General features: G+C 39.9%; 2 protein-coding genes across 3 annotated transcripts; one reads left to right on the top strand and one right to left on the bottom strand.

Moving 5' to 3' along the window:
* The first annotated feature begins 6,742 nt into the window (after positions 1-6,742).
* Positions 6,743-8,392, top strand: LOC109478820 (phosphopantothenoylcysteine decarboxylase-like). Its single transcript, XM_019780634.1, has 3 exons — positions 6,743-6,867; positions 7,344-7,442; positions 7,827-8,392. The coding sequence occupies exons 1-3, from the start codon at positions 6,748-6,750 to the stop codon at positions 8,190-8,192; spliced, it is 585 nt and encodes a 194-aa protein (XP_019636193.1). The 5' UTR covers positions 6,743-6,747; the 3' UTR covers positions 8,193-8,392.
* Positions 8,393-8,641: 249 nt separating this feature from the next.
* On the bottom strand, positions 8,642-15,785 carry LOC109478819 (solute carrier family 23 member 2-like). Of its 2 annotated transcripts, none has more exons than XM_019780632.1 (13): positions 14,963-15,049; positions 14,076-14,183; positions 13,668-13,825; positions 13,427-13,518; positions 13,152-13,237; positions 12,711-12,892; positions 12,044-12,170; positions 11,566-11,701; positions 10,654-10,767; positions 10,284-10,423; positions 9,781-10,054; positions 9,378-9,473; positions 8,642-9,188 (listed from the first exon to the last, which is right to left on the bottom strand). In XM_019780632.1, the coding sequence occupies exons 1-13, from the start codon at positions 15,026-15,028 to the stop codon at positions 8,944-8,946; spliced, it is 1,824 nt and encodes a 607-aa protein (XP_019636191.1). In that variant the 5' UTR covers positions 15,029-15,049; the 3' UTR covers positions 8,642-8,943. The 2 variants fall into 2 exon arrangements, with proteins under 2 accessions (XP_019636191.1, XP_019636192.1); XM_019780633.1 differs by lacking the exon at positions 14,963-15,049 and adding an exon at positions 15,201-15,785 and having other exon boundaries at positions 8,643-9,188.
* Positions 15,786-16,175: the final 390 nt, after the last annotated feature.

Here is a 16,175-nt window from a genome sequence, read left to right as displayed (position 1 = left end):
TTCACTTAAGTTTTGCACTTCACAGAAAAAATCCTTTAACAGTGAATTCAGTGTTTTTTGCATCACACTAATCATCATTTCATATTGTTTAAAAGGTGTGTCCTGAGGGTCAGCTGTCCTGAGAGACATGTGATAATGGGTGACTCCTGTCCAGACCAGACCAGACCAGACCAGACCAGACCAGACAGATTCAGCAAGTTGACTTCAAGACAGTGTGAAGAATCTGACAGTGTACAGGTGAGACAATGGTTCACAACTTGGATGAATTTTTGCTTTCTTCATGGATCATGTGAAGAATTCTGAGGCCTACTTAATAACATGTTTAGAAACAACTTTCTATAGTCTAACACTCTCTATATCTATTGAAGTAAAGGGATAGTTCATTTATGTGATCTTATCGTTACTTAGCTCATTCAGTGTTGCCTGGAGATGTTTTTTTTTGCATCTTAATAATTATCCTTTCAATTTTAAACAATTTCTAAAATGAAACCTTGCGTGTTATGTGACACATTCTAGCAAGGCTAGTTGCTGCCATCAATATACTGACTTTTGTTTCTCTGTCTTCAAGATGTGGACCTGGAGACAAGGTTGTAGCTTGGTGGTAGGAAGAACTGGATGTTTATTGGCAGAGCTGACTGTGAAAGAAGATGGGGAGTTGTGAGTATGGTTTCTTTGTTAACAAAGACAACACTTCACACACTTTCAGTACATGCACTCACACTCACACTTTCTTTTCTCTCTTTTATGCCCACTTCATTCACTCTACTGTCTCGGGGTCTGCATACTCTTTTCTGGGAGCCATTTTACCCCATCATTAATCGTAGCTGGCTACTTTTGTTCAATGTTAACCAATTGTCTGAAAATTCTTCTCAAAGTGTAATTTGTCACCCTAATTGCAATTGGGATGTTGTTTGTTAGCCTGAATTGATCTTAAGATTCATTGAAAAATTCTTTGTATTGTCAACACCAGATTGGCAGACATCCAGTGAATTCCAAAGAACATTCCAAAGAAGTCACTCCCAAAGCCTTATACAAGAACTTGCAACTTAATTTATCACATGAAGAGTTAACTGCCGGCCAGCCTGATTTTCTGTTAAGCCTTGTCGGTCCTCCTAAATTTACTTTTGCCAGCATTCCCCCTGCAGACCCTCTACTCTCATCACATTTTTAGTTCTTCTGTGAAACGTTCTTATAATTGCACAGTTCATCATACCTTCCTGGACTCCTCTTTTATCCCTTTGGTTCCCACTTTCACCCACTCCCTTAAAACTCTTTGCATGCCTTCCCTGGGCATTTCTGTTTTAGACCCCGTCACATATTCTTTGTCTGCAAATTGCACAGTACATCACACTTTTCTAGACTCGTTTTCCAACACATTGGACCTTTACACGCAACATCTTTTACTTTCCTTTCATCTCTGAACTCTGCTTTTAATTGCACGGTACGTCACCCTTTCTTGTGCACCACTTCCAATGTTTTGGACCTTTCCTCTCAACTTTTGCAAACACTTAGAAACTGTTTCTACCTTGATGCAGCTGCTCCAAGCACTTAATTAATCTAATTACATTTTCCCGCCAAAAAACTTAGAATTATTTTCACTATTTTCACTCTGATGTCAGCCATGCATACAGTGTGCTCCCCAGGGGATGTCTTTGCTTGTTGAAGACATGGAGTTTCGAAGCTCCAGCATACCTTTGCAATGACTTAGAAAAAAAATGATACATATACACACACAATAAATAGAAGAAAAAGCACAGAAACCAACCACCCCCTGAGTATTTTTAGAAGAGGCCTATACATCGCACTATCTCCCAGGAATATTGACATCAAGCAACCAAACCTAGCGTCAAAGCCTGGAGGAGAAAACCTCTGGGCCAGGGTAACAAAAATACACAAAGCCCCTCTCCGTTAGCGTAGTAGGCCTGATGACGGACAAAGTTGTTCGTCAACAAGCCTACTACGCAGAGTCGAGGCATGTGTAAGTTTGAACCCTGGGACAGAAGTTCCTCCTCCAGGCTAAGCCCAGGGACAAGAAGCGGAAGGATAGAACATACAGAAAGAGAGGAATTGTGTTTTGCCATGCAGTGATAGAAACTCTCAATCAAACTCTGTTATCACTGTTTACGTACTTGTAACAATTCAAACCTCCTGCTCCAAAATCCAGGCCTAGTCTCAAGCTCATCAAATAAAGTCTGTCCGCGTAAAACATCACTGTCAAACTCTACTAGATTAGCTTGAGACGAGCCCTAAATTTTGCAACAGGAGGTTGGTACTGTTACAACTATGTAAGCAGTAATAACAAAGCTTGATATTCAACTGCACGACAAAGAAATTGGTCGAACAAAACTAAACCCATTGTTTCCACAGAGATTATTTACAATAAAAGTTATTTCCCCAGATTTGTTATAAGCCATTACGTACACTTGAACTACCTGTCTATCTGAGTTTGCCAGCTACAGTTACCTTCTAGATAAAAGATCTACCTAAACTAGTTGTTACGATTCCATTGAAAATTGAAAATCAAAATGTCGAGAACAGGTAAACATCTCCCTGTCTGCCTACAGTTGTAACTTTTTGAAAAATCTATCTATTATATAAAACAAGACCTTACGATTGCCTTTAAATTGTCTCCGTAAATCTCACACTACAACTGTCTGTCTACAATACCTTATAGTAATACATTTGTACTACATAGTACCTGAACTATCTAAAAGTATGACTTTGCTACATTTCAAGCAACTTCAGTGTACATAATCTTACAGTGGAAAGTATTTGTTTGGCCAATTTCTTGTACACAATTCCTCTCTTTCAAAAATAACACACAGCTTACCTGTAGTACATTTCACTCTACAGAAAGAAAGCACAACACTGCCTTTTCCATTTTCTGTAAAGCAGTGGGATATATTTTCAGAAATCAACATGTAACCAAAAGTATTTTCCCTGAAATCCATTTCATCACTGACAGTTGATTGGATTTTAATTCACTTTTCATTATTCATTACACTTAAAAAAGGATTTTTTAAACACCTCTATGTGTATTATTATTAGACGTAAATAATGTTGATACACATGTAGATGTGTAATATGCAATCTTGATTGTTTATTTGTGTTACACCTGTCCTCCAGGTACATTCCACTGTTAACTTCCTAGGTGAAACAGTTTGAATGTTTGTTATCAAATATCAAAGAATGATATCGTTATCAAATATCAGTAGTTTTCAAACAGTACCTATTCTACATATTGTTAATCCAGCTCTGTTCATTTTGCACTACCATGTATTCTATTCATGCTTGACGAAGGTTGGACTTGCAGTTTTATATCTGTCAGGAGTCATTTTCAGTCATTACAACTGTTCTGGAATTCTATTACAATCCCAGTCAAATGTTTTTGGCTTTCATGTACTACATAATAATTACTCAATTTATCCCTCAAAAAAACTTGATATTTGCTTCACTACATTTGATTTCATTTGAGATCAGGCTAATGAATCATAATGAAGAGGATATCAGGGAAATACTTTTATTGCAAATGATTTTGAAAATATTCCCCATTGCCATACAGAATGAAACAACAGGCAATTTTGCAAGTGCTCTCTTCGATAGGAAAATGTACAGTGTTCCCCACAATACAATCTGCAATAAAGTATTAGTCACAACCTTAAACTAAATATTAGTATGGAAAATGTGAACTCTTTCATAGAAATGACAACAAATAGCAGGGAGGACCACTTTTAATAATTGCGGTTGGAATGAACTTACTTAAGAATTCAGTGGATCGAAAACATGCCCTTTCCCAACATTTTTCATTGTCATTTTTAGGGATCTGCATGCATGGTAATTCCTGATCAAACTTCGCGCTAAATTCCCGAGATGCAGCAACCTTTTATTACGCTCCATTCATGTAGCACGGATGTTTACGCCTAATGCACGTATTATGCTTAACTTCTAACGACAACTCAGAGAATCCTGGCTTCCAATTGCAAAAATCGAAACGGGTAGTCGCGCAAAACAAAAACAGCTGATTATGCCTATGCAGCAAACAGATCCCCATTTTTGAAAGAATTCAAGAAGTGAAAACCAACTCACTGTCAAAGTCCGACGTTCTCTTGTCTTGATGAAGGCTGGAAGGTCTTACAGCACAAAAAGGAATACTGGTAGGGATGGATCCTTCAGGTACACAGGATAGCTCAGGTCCCACAGCACACACAGGAACACAGAGACTGGTCCTCACAAAGCAGGTACAGTCCCCAAGTTACAACCTTAAACCTATGAAGGAAAAGAAAAACTCTGTCAGAAAAATCAAATGCCAATAATATACATGTACACCAAAAATACACGCATATCATTAGATACAGTACATCATAATATTCAAAACATTTAAGACTTTCTAAAACCTTCTTTGTGTTGGAGGCAAAAAAAATACATGACCAGGTTAGTAGTGAGGCAGCATGGAAATACAATGTAAGAGACCATTCCAAATTACAGTAACATGCAGTCGAAAGTGAACATAAAATATTATGACAAAACAATCTACTTTATGTTGGGGCAAGAAAACATTATTACAACAAGGAGATAAAAGAAGATCATTCTCCACATAATTCAGTCAAAAGTTAATGCATAAAATATCATGATGACACAACAATCACATAAAAATATGTCATGTCACATAAGAATACTGCATCAAAACAATTTACATATGACATCAGCATCTCATGTTCAACATAACATTCATTAAAAATTTAATAGGCAAGGAACTGAATGCTGTGTCTGAAGCACCGATGAAATAACCTCAGTTTTGAACATCTACCAACAATACATGGAAATGTATGCATTTCAAATATTATGCATTAAAAATTCAAACACAGCTCATACTGATAGAACATTTTTGTATACAACAGTTCTGGAATAAAAAGTCACAGCAAATAGCAAACAGCATTTTGAAGGTATAACGTTACATCAAGAAGTCAACTATTACTATCAAGTGTTCTCACAGTGAAAGACAAACATAAAATGTCAACATTATGTCTGTAATGATAATTGTAAGATAAGTGTAAAATCCATCTTAAGATGATCAGCAGTGTCAATATGCAATAGCACAATATTGTCAGCACAAATTGCATAAAACATTTGCTAAGGGAATTCACTGTTCTTAACATAACTAGTGTGAATGTAACAGTTCTTGCTACACGGACAACACAAAAACATTTGGACAAACACATGTAATCCATAATATCATAACAACACATCGTGTATAATTTTAATCAAATTGCACAAAAAATTCAACAGAATTTAACGTTACACTCTATGTAAATCATTATTGATACTCAGACAAAAATTGAGCTCTCACTATAATGAGCAACATCAAGTTGACATATCAATTTTTATGATGACATTCTTTTATATAACGTTAACTGGAAACATGGTCATGAAAACATCAACTCAGAGCATGTGTACATAATTCAAGACACAGCTGCAATCAAAACGTATACGGTAAAAATATCTTAAACTCTGTTTTACTTTCTTAATGTTTAGTTAAGCTGCATTTTAGCCTTACACTTTTGTTTACCTTGAAGACCAAGATAGTGTCTCACCATCTCCTATAACAGTGCAGCACCTGGAACAGAGTTTCAGCTACAGCGTTGTACAGCAAAACATAGAATATACGCACTCCAGACTTCTTTCCAAATAGCAGCACACATTTCCCAGCTCTACCAAATGTTTTTCACCTCCATAATGATATGGTGTTTTTGTGCGTAAACAACTCTGTTAATACCGCCCCCCTCCCCAGCCAAACTTCGGATTTTCAACCCTCTTCGGTGTTATCCTCACCAAACTCATGTTACCGGATCCATGACGCCTCTGGCCCCGGAATACACATTTTTACATAAAAACGAATAGAATTTGTTTTAGAAAATGACAGAAAATCGACAACCGACCGTGTAACACATTCAAGTTTTGGGACCTTTTAGTCCGCGGGTCAGAAACTTGGATCACACAGTAGCGCCCCCAGCGGATGAATGGCTAAATGCAACATAAACCCAGCGGAACATATGCCGCAAGTTATTTTCGAAATTCTGTCTATCTGCTTCATCCAATTTCAAGGAGGTTTATCTACACCAGTCCGGGAGTATCTCATACAATGTTACGTACAACTTACAGGCCAAAGCGGACGTGTCGCGTCTTCCTATGCAGAATTTTCCCACCAGAGTTCTTCCTCAAGTTCCTTTCCATGCACGCACTCGCCATCTTTGAACAGCGTGTTCAACGCACAGGTGCCACCTGTTAATCCTGACCAAAATTTGAATTTTCAAATTTGGTAATTAAATTACTACATTAACAACCGGCCAATAGAAAAGAACCGTTCATGCAAGCCAGATAAACTGGAGATTGTCTCATTGTGGTTTTATCTTTAAATTTTAACACGTTATGAGAGGGCCTTATACTTTTCCTTTTTTTTTTACCAACTTTAACGTTTTTTTTAATATCTTAATTTTTCGCATCGATTTTAGGGTGACCATCAGTAACAATGGTCTAACTTCGTCATCACTTAGATTTAAGAAACTAACGTTAACGCATGTTATTCATTTCCTCATTTTACTCCTCTTTTATTCGCATGTCAAAGGATACCATCGAAAAACACACACTCACAGTGAAAAGCGGCTTTACTCGTCCAACGGCGAAACATGATATTTGTTGGGTAACCAGGCAAATACAACTCGGAACTTTGACCTTTCAACTCTGAGAAAAATGGCGGCTAGCTTGAAGAAGAAGAAGAACGTTTTGATCGGAGTTACAGGCAGCGTAGCGGCTATAAAAGTTCCTCTTATCGTGCAAGAGTTACAGAAGTCGGAAGGGATGAATGTTGAGGTACAGATTGTCACGACACTGCTTCTTTCCATTGAGAGCGGTATCGTTATTTGACTTGTTAAAGCTTTAACTCGCCGTGAGTGGGAGGGGGGCAAACTTCTGATTATTTTTATTTTAGTTAAGGGATCGTTACATAAATTTTAACGGAGTTTCTCTTCAAATACTTGGTTTTATACCTTACTGAAAAAATCTTTCTTTCAGAAATACCTAATCACTTTCTTAAATCGTAAAATAACACAAATTGATAGTAACGTAACGTTAAGCTACGCTACGTTAAGCCATACTAACGTTACCTCCATGGTTAAGCAAATAACGTTATATGCATATTTCATGATGGGTTGATAACATGGTTAAAATGGGTGTTTTTTATTGTGGGACATTGCTTTGTAATGTTTGCACTACTACAGTAATTATTTATAACCGAAGTGCAAGTTATCAATGAGGAGGTCAGAACTTAAACCGAATTTCTCCCCCAGGTTCGGGTTGTGACAACAGAACGTGGTGCTCACTTCTTCAAGCCTGAGGAGTTACAAGTTCAAGTGTACCGAGATCAGGATGAGTGGCAGTGGCAAAAGGTTAGGTAATTTTATAATTGAAAGTCTTCTTTACATTACTAGTTTAGTATCGCTTCTGAGAACAGTATTCAATATTGAGCAACCTGGAAATAATTTGGTGCTTTCTTTAAATTAATTCAGACTGCATCAGTGGTTTATTTGATCGAGTGTCTCACAGTGGTGCAAATGTTATTGGAAGATTGCATTGTGTTAAAAAAATATCATAATAATGTTTACATACAAAGTACAAAATAAAGTTTTAGCAGTAAAAATAGAAGTTGTACAGCATAACATAAAATGTATAAATTTCAACTCATCAAAATTACATTTTAGAATATGTTAGCTGATGTTGTTAAAACCTACTAATGCATATACATTGTATGGTATATCATATTGCAAATCTAGAGGGAAGACCCAGTCCTCCATATTGAGCTGCGACGTTGGGCCGATGTCTTCGTCATCGCTCCGCTAGACGCCAACACGCTGGCCAAGATGGCGGCCGGGCTGTGCGACAACCTCCTGACGTGTGTCGTCCGCTGTTGGGACCTGACCAAACCCCTGCTGTTCTGTCCTGCCATGAACACTCACATGTGGAACCACCCTCTCACACAGAGACACATAGATGTGTTGAAGGGGTTTGGGTACATAGAAGTGCCTTGTGTGGAGAAGACACTTGTGTGTGGAGACTCTGGGTTAGGGGCCATGGCTGAAGTCAGTACCATAGTGGCAGCAGTACACAAGTCTCTACGAGATGTAGACACATTGCTGTAGTGGTGTTATCAAGATACTGTTTATTACAATTACATATACACTCTTAACCACAAAAGTGGGAGGATAAACAAAAAAGCTAGGATGCTAAGCTATATCTACATGTAGCTATAAAATGACTATAATGAAGATTAAAATGAATGTTACAACTATTCTCATTGTCATGCCTTGCAAAGAGTTGCATTGAGCAAACTGGTCAAAAAAAGAGATACATGTAAAGAAATATTTTGGTCAATTAGCTGAAGTCAAAAGAGAAATAAAGTCATTATATTTTGGTAAATCTCCAGATTTTTGTGAATGGAAAAATACAATAATATTTCAGAAAAATATTGCTAGCAAGCTTTGTACAAACTTAATCTACAATGTACATGTAGTTAAGCAGCAATAACACAGTATGGGTATCAGTGTAGTTTTACAGACTCTGTTTACCCATAGCATAGCATCAGTGGAATGTAAACATATAAAAAATTGTCTGCATTCAGAATGTTTTGGAATGTTTGTTTTCCTTGACAGTGTACATTGTCTATGATATAACAATGTGCAAAATTCTAAAACAAAAAAAATACATATCTAAAACAACCTATGTGCTTTTATGATTGCTATACACATGTATTTACATATAGAATAACAAAACGCTAAGGCTACAACTTAGCAAAAGTGAAAAAAGTTACCCTGTCTCCCAAAAATACCACTACAAATTCATGTCAAGTAAAACAGATATAGGTTTTAGCTTCTAAAGCTTTAAACAGCATCCTTAGAAAGATGTGGTTTGGGTTGTGTCATTATCAGTGGACACGCCCTCTCCTTGCTGTTCTGTGATTGGTGGTTGAAGGAACGTTGGACAGAAGGGGACGAAGCGCGTACAGTTGGAGCGGCGGATGAGGCCCATCCCGAACGGTAGATCGTACACCTTCAGTGCTTTCCGCTGTTCCAACGTCATTTCTGTGTCGCCGCTGGCTTCCCTGTTCCAGTGAAGCAAACCTCGCTCCTCTGCAGTTCCTATTCATGTGTGAATGATATCAAACAACATTTATGCCTTCTTCTGGACCCCTATATAGATATCACTCCAGTCTAAAAAAAAAGAAGAAAAAAAGATAATCCCTACCTAGCGACCCTACTTTTTCAGGACTGAAACAAGAAACACAACATTTTCTTTCCTAGGCCTGAACTTAAATGAAACTGCCGTACCTGGGATAGTGTTGTCCAGTATAAAAGCGAAGAAACCTCCAACAAACATGCTGGTGGTTAACAGAACTGTGATGATCTGGTCCAGTTCACGTACATCTGAGGAGGGAGAAACAAGTTGTCTTACACTTCAATCATCCTCAGTGCTGATACAACATTACATCCACCTTCAGCTGCTGGCTTACCAGTGGAGCTACCAGTACAAAAGTCAGCTGTAAATGCCATCTGTTTTTGTATCCGTTTTTTGGGGAAGTGAGTGCAAGGAGCCCCATTACAATGCAGATTGCTATATAAATGTAGCATGCCTCAACAAACAGAAACAAACAAAAAAAAAGACCATACAGTCTCGATGCCTTCTATCTGGAAGATGGTATATGCAGGTATCACTGAACTTAGTAAGACTTACTTGTTTTGATTTTGTCAGGATTGTTGTTGAGCCAATAGGGCACAGCCAGACCCATGAGAACAGAGAAACCAAACACGAAGAGGTTCCGGGAGGAGTTGAGGTCAACGAACTGTAGGTTGGAGACCCCGATGGCGGTGATCATTCCGAACATCACGCAGAACATCCCGCCCACAATGGGGTCCGGGATCGTGGTGAACAGGGCGCCGAATTTTCCAAGCATGCCCAGGAGAATGGCGAGGACGGCCCCTGCCTGGACCACTCTTCTACTGGCCACCTGTAGAATACATACATAACAGAATTTAAAGACCCCATGACACCCAAAAAGTCTATAAAAACATGGAAATATCGGAAGTATACAATCATGCTGTATGGTATATGGTCTCATGAAGTTGGTTTTAATCATGATGACTGAGAATTGTGTTTGTACCGCCTTCTAAAAGTGCATTTTTGGAGAACCTGATACTTTAAACTGATGTTTTTAATTCAAACATTTTAACAGTTACCTTAGTGATGCCGATGGCCCCAATGTTCTCACTGTACGATGTTGTACCGTTTCCTGAGCCCCAGGCTCCTGCCAGGATACACCCGATCCCTTCCATACCTATTCCCCTGTTGATGGCATGGGTCGGGGGAGGGGGGGCACCTGGGGGAGGGAAGACAACCCGTAAGATCTGGCTATTGGCTCTTAATCCCAGAGGTATGGCCAAAAGGACTGGTTCTATTTTCTTACAGGTGGTAACAGTGAATGAATACCATGAATACAAAAGTATTGCGAATACATGTATAAAACGATTTAGAGTAATACTGAATTCCACACATTTTTTTACATAATGCGTCATGGAATTTTGAAAAACAAAAAGAAGGCAGTTTTACCAGACAGCCTTGCGCAGGCGTAGTAGTCTCCGATAGACTCAATCATGGAGGACAGAACTCCTGACAACATGCCGAACACCCCCGCAACACTCACAGTGGGCATGCCCCATTGACCTGCAAACAAACAAAACAATCAAACAAAATTAATGAAGATTAAATATGGTGCACTCCAGTTCTTCTCAAGTTGAAATGACTAAAAGCGTAAATAAACATACACCAAAGCCTAAGGCCCACTTTACACACAAATTTTTGTGACAGTGGGAACGCCGTGGGAACACCGACAAGAGAATTCCCGACAGCGTAGTCCTGCTGTCGTTAAATTTTTTGCCGATAGCTCCAAAGTTGTTGGCAGAAAATTTCACGACTGTGAAGAAACAATTCAGACTCTACCATGGAAGTTGCTTCTACTGACCTGAATAAGGGAACCTGAACCAGGGTGCCTGCTGTAGCACACCTGCTGACCTGGGTAAGGGAACCTGAACCAGGGTGCCTGCTGTAGCACACCTATTGACCTGGGTAAGGGAACCTGAACCAGGGTGCCTGCTGTAGCACACCTACTGACCTGGGTAAGGGAACCTGAACCAGGGTGCCTGCTGTAGCACACCTACTGACCTGGATAAGGGAACCTGAACCAGGGTGCCTGCTGTAGCACACCTACTGACCTGGATAAGGGAACCTGAACCAGGGTGCCTGCTGTAGCACACCTACTGACCTGGATAAGGGAACCTGAACCAGGGTGCCTGCTGTAGCACACCTACTGACCTGGATAAGGGAACCTGAACCAGGGTGCCTGCTGTAGCACACCTACTGACCTGGATAAGGGAACCTGAACCAGGGTGCCTGCTGTAGCACACCTACTGACCTGGATAAGGGAACCTGAACCAGGGTGCCTGCTGTAGCACACCTACTGACCTGGATAAGGGAACCTGAACCAGGGTGCCTGCTGTAGCACCCCTATCCTCTCATCTGTCCTGGCGGTGAAGTATGGTACATTTGCCACAGTCAGGATGGCGCAGAAGATCCAGGCAATGATCATGGACATGATGACCTTGAAAAATTTAAACAGCGAGACATGAACATTTTGCAACTTTATGCATCTTCAAGAAAATGTACTACCCGGTACATGTAAGGGCATGGTCACATACATGTAGCAATCGCAAACAGAGGGTATTCTTGGGTTCAAAGTGCATGTGCAATACAAAATCCATAATTATGTCTTATCTTAACTTAGGTGAATCATCTAGCTTGCTCAGTTACAGTACTAATAGTAAGTATAATGCATGTATATGCTACACATCAATTTACCTAAGGAGTACATTAAAGCTTAGTCAAACAAAAGAGCTACAAACGTCACAGTCCCCAATTTTGCTCCCTGATAGAAAGTACTTACCGGAAAGAGTTTGAAGAGGGCGAAGGAGGCAGCATTGCGATGGCAGCCTAAGTCTCTACTGTACCCACAACAGGGCAGGTTCACGTTCCTCAAGTACTGGGAGAACAGGGTGATCAGGGCTATAGTTCTGTAAGAAAAATTAAGTGGATGATCATTACAGCACTTTCAATGCTCAAACTGTATTGTACGTAACAATGGTCATGATGTAAGTCATCTGCAATAAACCATTCATCCATCCATCATTCATTTCTTCAGTCAATCAGTCATTCACTGTACTGGTGGCAAGGGACAAGTACTCAGAAATATGGTATTTTCTTCCATTACATTCGGAGTATGTTATCAATGGAAACCTACACCAGTTGTTAATACTAGTAGCCCACTGCCTCATAGAGCAGAAAATACTAGTATATAGTGCACTGACACTAACAGACCCGCAATATAATTATTTGAACATAGAAGTCTGATCAGACACAGAGTGATAGTAGTTAAAACTGACCCGGCAAGAAAATCACTCAAGGCATGATCAACATTAACTTGATTTTTAAGGACCACCAAAATGTGGTCAATAATGACATGCTGCCCAGGTGGTCCTTATGTAGATGTGGTCACTTGTACAGCTTTGACTGTGTAAGTAAACGTCAATGGTAACTTGTAACAGTCCACTCACAGAGCTGCGATGCCCCAGTGTCTGCCTGCGAAGTCTGCTGCAGCTCCGAACAGAGCCAGGCCCACCAGAGTGATGGTGGGGGCAATGACCAGCGGGCCGATGAACCTCATCAGCAATCCCACAATGCCGCTGAAGCCCAGAAACACCTGAAAGATGGCTGACACCATGATGGCACCTTGGATCTGGTGAAAAGGAAGAAAATGACTCAGGTTTTCATAGATTATTCAAACAGAAAGACTAACTCCAAATACTAATTTTAGACCATAGAGTTTGTTAGATGATTATTCATTCTGGCACACTCTTAAGCTTGCTGAAAAACCTATACATGCATATAATACAATGTAGTTATGTACATGTATAATGAGTATGGTAATAATGCTTATACAGTCATGTCCTATTATAGAATATTCACAATTACATCTTGTACGTGGTCAGTCTTACCTCTCTGACTCGGCTCATCCACACTTCATCATTGTTAACTGGCTCTCCTGTAAAATTCTGGGTCCCGTTTAGTCCAGATGTCGTGTCTATATAATAGGTGATTCAAATAAACACTATAAGCCTTGTGCCTAGCAGTCCTAACTAATGAAATGTCATAGAAAAAAAGAAGGAAGTCAAAATACATGGCTTTTAATTACTATACATGACAAATACTTTTTAAAATTAAGAGTCACTGTGATGTACATGTCAGATTAACAAATCTTAAGATAGCTTACTGCCAGGTGCAGGACACTGCCACTGTGGTAGAGCCAGGATCGCAAAAGTCGGAGCCAGGAAGGAAAACGTGGCACCCTGGACAATCGGTAATCTAGGCAACATCGTAAACATGTGCTGGTGTAAGTAAGAAGCAACATACTAAGTGTAAACATAGTACTCATCATTTACTTAGTACATGTCATGCATGTCATTTGCAGTGTTGAATTAAAACCTATGAGCATGATCATACTTTGACCTCACCTGACACCAAAAATGGTCTGTAAAAGTGTGCAGATTCCTGACACAAAGAAGATTGTGCTGATAAGTTTACTCTTGGCCAGGTTGTCATCACCGATACACAGGGCAGGAGACAGAATAAGTGGGACCGCAATGGTGGAGCCAAACATGGTCAGGTAATGCTGAAATAAAGAAATGCGAAATATGTTTTAAACAAAATAAATGCTGAGTAACTTTATTGAGTAAAGCATAATAATTACTAACAGAATGATGCACGCAAGTACAATTTCCTCACTTGCCCATAGACGGAAATAATATTATTCTGTCTTTTGCTCCTTACTGTTGTGATATGTTGACAATAAAATCCCACTTCTGACACCATTTTGTGTTTTGTAACTGTGCATGTGTGAGATAACATATTCTTTGTCTAACCTGAAAGCCCAGCAATATACACAGGTACCAGGGAGGCACATCTTCAATGCTGTAGGCAATGTCCAGCGGTCTGTTATCTGGAGTTGGCTCCCCTTGATTTTCTACATCCTGTAGAATACAAGATTAGGAAGATGATACATTGTACTGTGATAACTTAATCACAAAATTAATGGAAAATGGCCTTCCTTCGGAAACCCAGTTCCTTTACTACTAGTTTGTGCAGACATACCTGAGAGAGGGCCTGCATGCCCTTTTTTGTCTCCATAATCCGTAGGCAGTCAACGTAAAAAATCAACGTAATTCGTAATCTGTACATTAGCCACAACACATACATGTAATTGGTCATTTTCATTCTATGTAAAGCATATAACGGTAATTATGCAACGTAAAACATAATCCATAAGGTGCTCCATGATTTAATGTAATTTGTAATCAGCTCTGAGAATTTAACGTAATTCGTAATCGGCAGTGAAAATTTTGCATACTTCGTACTTCACTACCCCCTCCCCCATGCAGGCCCTCCTGAGAAGCTAAGTAGCTTAGGTACTGTAAGTTTTCTGCAAGAGTGTACAGGATCCGGAACAGGTTACAAGCTAGAACAGACGTTTCAGTATCTTTCAAACTCCAGAGCCGTTGCCAAAAACTATGACAACACTGGATATTTGTTTCTCAGTGTTTGGCCAAAATTTGTTTGTTTACTTCTCAACAGTGTCTACTGCGCTATTCTGTACTCAACTATAGAGTAGAGTTGTATACTCCAAGTCAAATTGCTAGACGAGGTCAAATTGATAAAAACCTGGTCTTACTACAGGCATAATTTTGTTGGAAACGTGGCAAACCATTTTAGGGCAACTAAGTGTAAACAAATTCTGTTGAATTAACGTTACATTCAAGAGTTCCAAGTCCAGCACTTCATCTCTCGCCGTTTCGCAATCGGACAAGTTTGAATGCATACTGATCTTGCTCAAATTATATATGGCTTGGGGACTGGGGAAACTCTTTAGCGTCCAGCTGTATAAAATGCCACGACCACGGCCTCTAATCCGGCCGGTATGGTGGTGATAAACACACACGGTTAATGTTTAACCTAAAAGAGGTGCTCAAAAGATAAAGGCAATCGTTTACCTCTACTGGTGCCCTAGGTGCAGTTTTACCGTCCATCCTGGTGCTTAAGGACTTAAAGCAAGGGTCGGGAGTTTGTAAAAGTTCGTCGACTGAAGAACAACACTTTGTGATGACTCGGTGCACGATAAGAAAACAATCCCTGCCCCCTGGCGTGTGTAGGAGTGGCCGTGGGATCAGTGTATGTGTCAAGGTGTCGTGTTACCACGTACTCTTGCTTGCAGTCTTTACAAACATTTAGAGGTAACTTCGGACTGCAAGCAAGAGAAGACAAGGATCAAGTCAGCGGACTACGATGGCTGTGCAAAAGATTAAGAAAACAAAATAAAATGGGCTTGCCAACTTGGCATATCCTGACTCGTATGTGGGAGTAATAATTGAGTTAGCCTGGATGATCCTGGATGTTAGACTCCAGCTTGACACAATATTCCCTTCGGCTGGGGGACGCCACAAGCCCCTATCCCAGAGTTAGTACATGAAGGTCTAATGTATCTCTATCTATGAGTCTATGGAAAAAAAATCCAAGCCGAGAAGCTAGGCCTGCATATGACCCTAGCTGGCATAGCCTGGCACCCAGGCTACCGTTGAGTGGTCTTGGGGATCTAAGGTTTCATTAAATGGAAACAGCTGTCTGGATGACGTACTTTTTGGCAGGGCCACATGTTTTGACTGAGTGAACGGAAGTTGCAAAGCTGTTATTGTTCTGCTTTGACGATTTCTAAAAGAGTGTGGAATGTTGATTGACGTGATATTTTCAGGTGAGCTTGGTGGTAGAATATTGTGGGCAAGAAAAAAAATCTGTAGAATCTCAGGCCTGTAGAAGTAGAATCTGTAGAATCTCAAATTCTGCTGTCAGCAGATTTGATGAATGAAGTCTTCAACCTTGACAAGAAGCCTTGGGCGATGTTACTGATTACTTAAAGGGCAAAGTTGTAACCTGGATGCCAGGCCCACAGCACGTAGGCTCTGAGTTTGACA

Source organism: Branchiostoma belcheri, unplaced genomic scaffold, assembly GCF_001625305.1.
Source record: "Branchiostoma belcheri isolate BF01 breed outbred unplaced genomic scaffold, Haploidv18h27 scaffold45, whole genome shotgun sequence".
Classification (NCBI taxonomy): Eukaryota; Metazoa; Chordata; class Leptocardii; order Amphioxiformes; family Branchiostomatidae; genus Branchiostoma; species Branchiostoma belcheri.
Note: the sequence above shows the minus strand (reverse complement) of the source record. Positions and strands in the feature narration are given on the sequence as shown.

Bases quoted from the DNA above. Each gene is read 5' to 3' on its own strand.
- LOC109478819 (XM_019780632.1), bottom strand. From the start codon at position 15,028: ATGCATTCAAACTTGTCCGATTGCGAAACGGCGAGAGATGAAGTGCTG. The intron at 12,893-13,151 runs GTAAGACTGACC...CCTTTTCACCAG, and splicing joins GGATGAGCCGAGTCAGAGAG to ATCCAAGGTGCCATCATGGT. The intron at 10,424-10,653 runs GTAAAACTGCCT...TCCCTCCCCCAG, and splicing joins CGCCTGCGCAAGGCTGTCTG to GTGCCCCCCCTCCCCCGACC.
- LOC109478820 (XM_019780634.1), top strand. From the start codon at position 6,748: ATGGCGGCTAGCTTGAAGAAGAAGAAGAACGTTTTGATCGGAGTTACA. The intron at 6,868-7,343 runs GTACAGATTGTC...TTTCTCCCCCAG, and splicing joins CGGAAGGGATGAATGTTGAG to GTTCGGGTTGTGACAACAGA. The intron at 7,443-7,826 runs GTTAGGTAATTT...TTGCAAATCTAG, and splicing joins ATGAGTGGCAGTGGCAAAAG to AGGGAAGACCCAGTCCTCCA.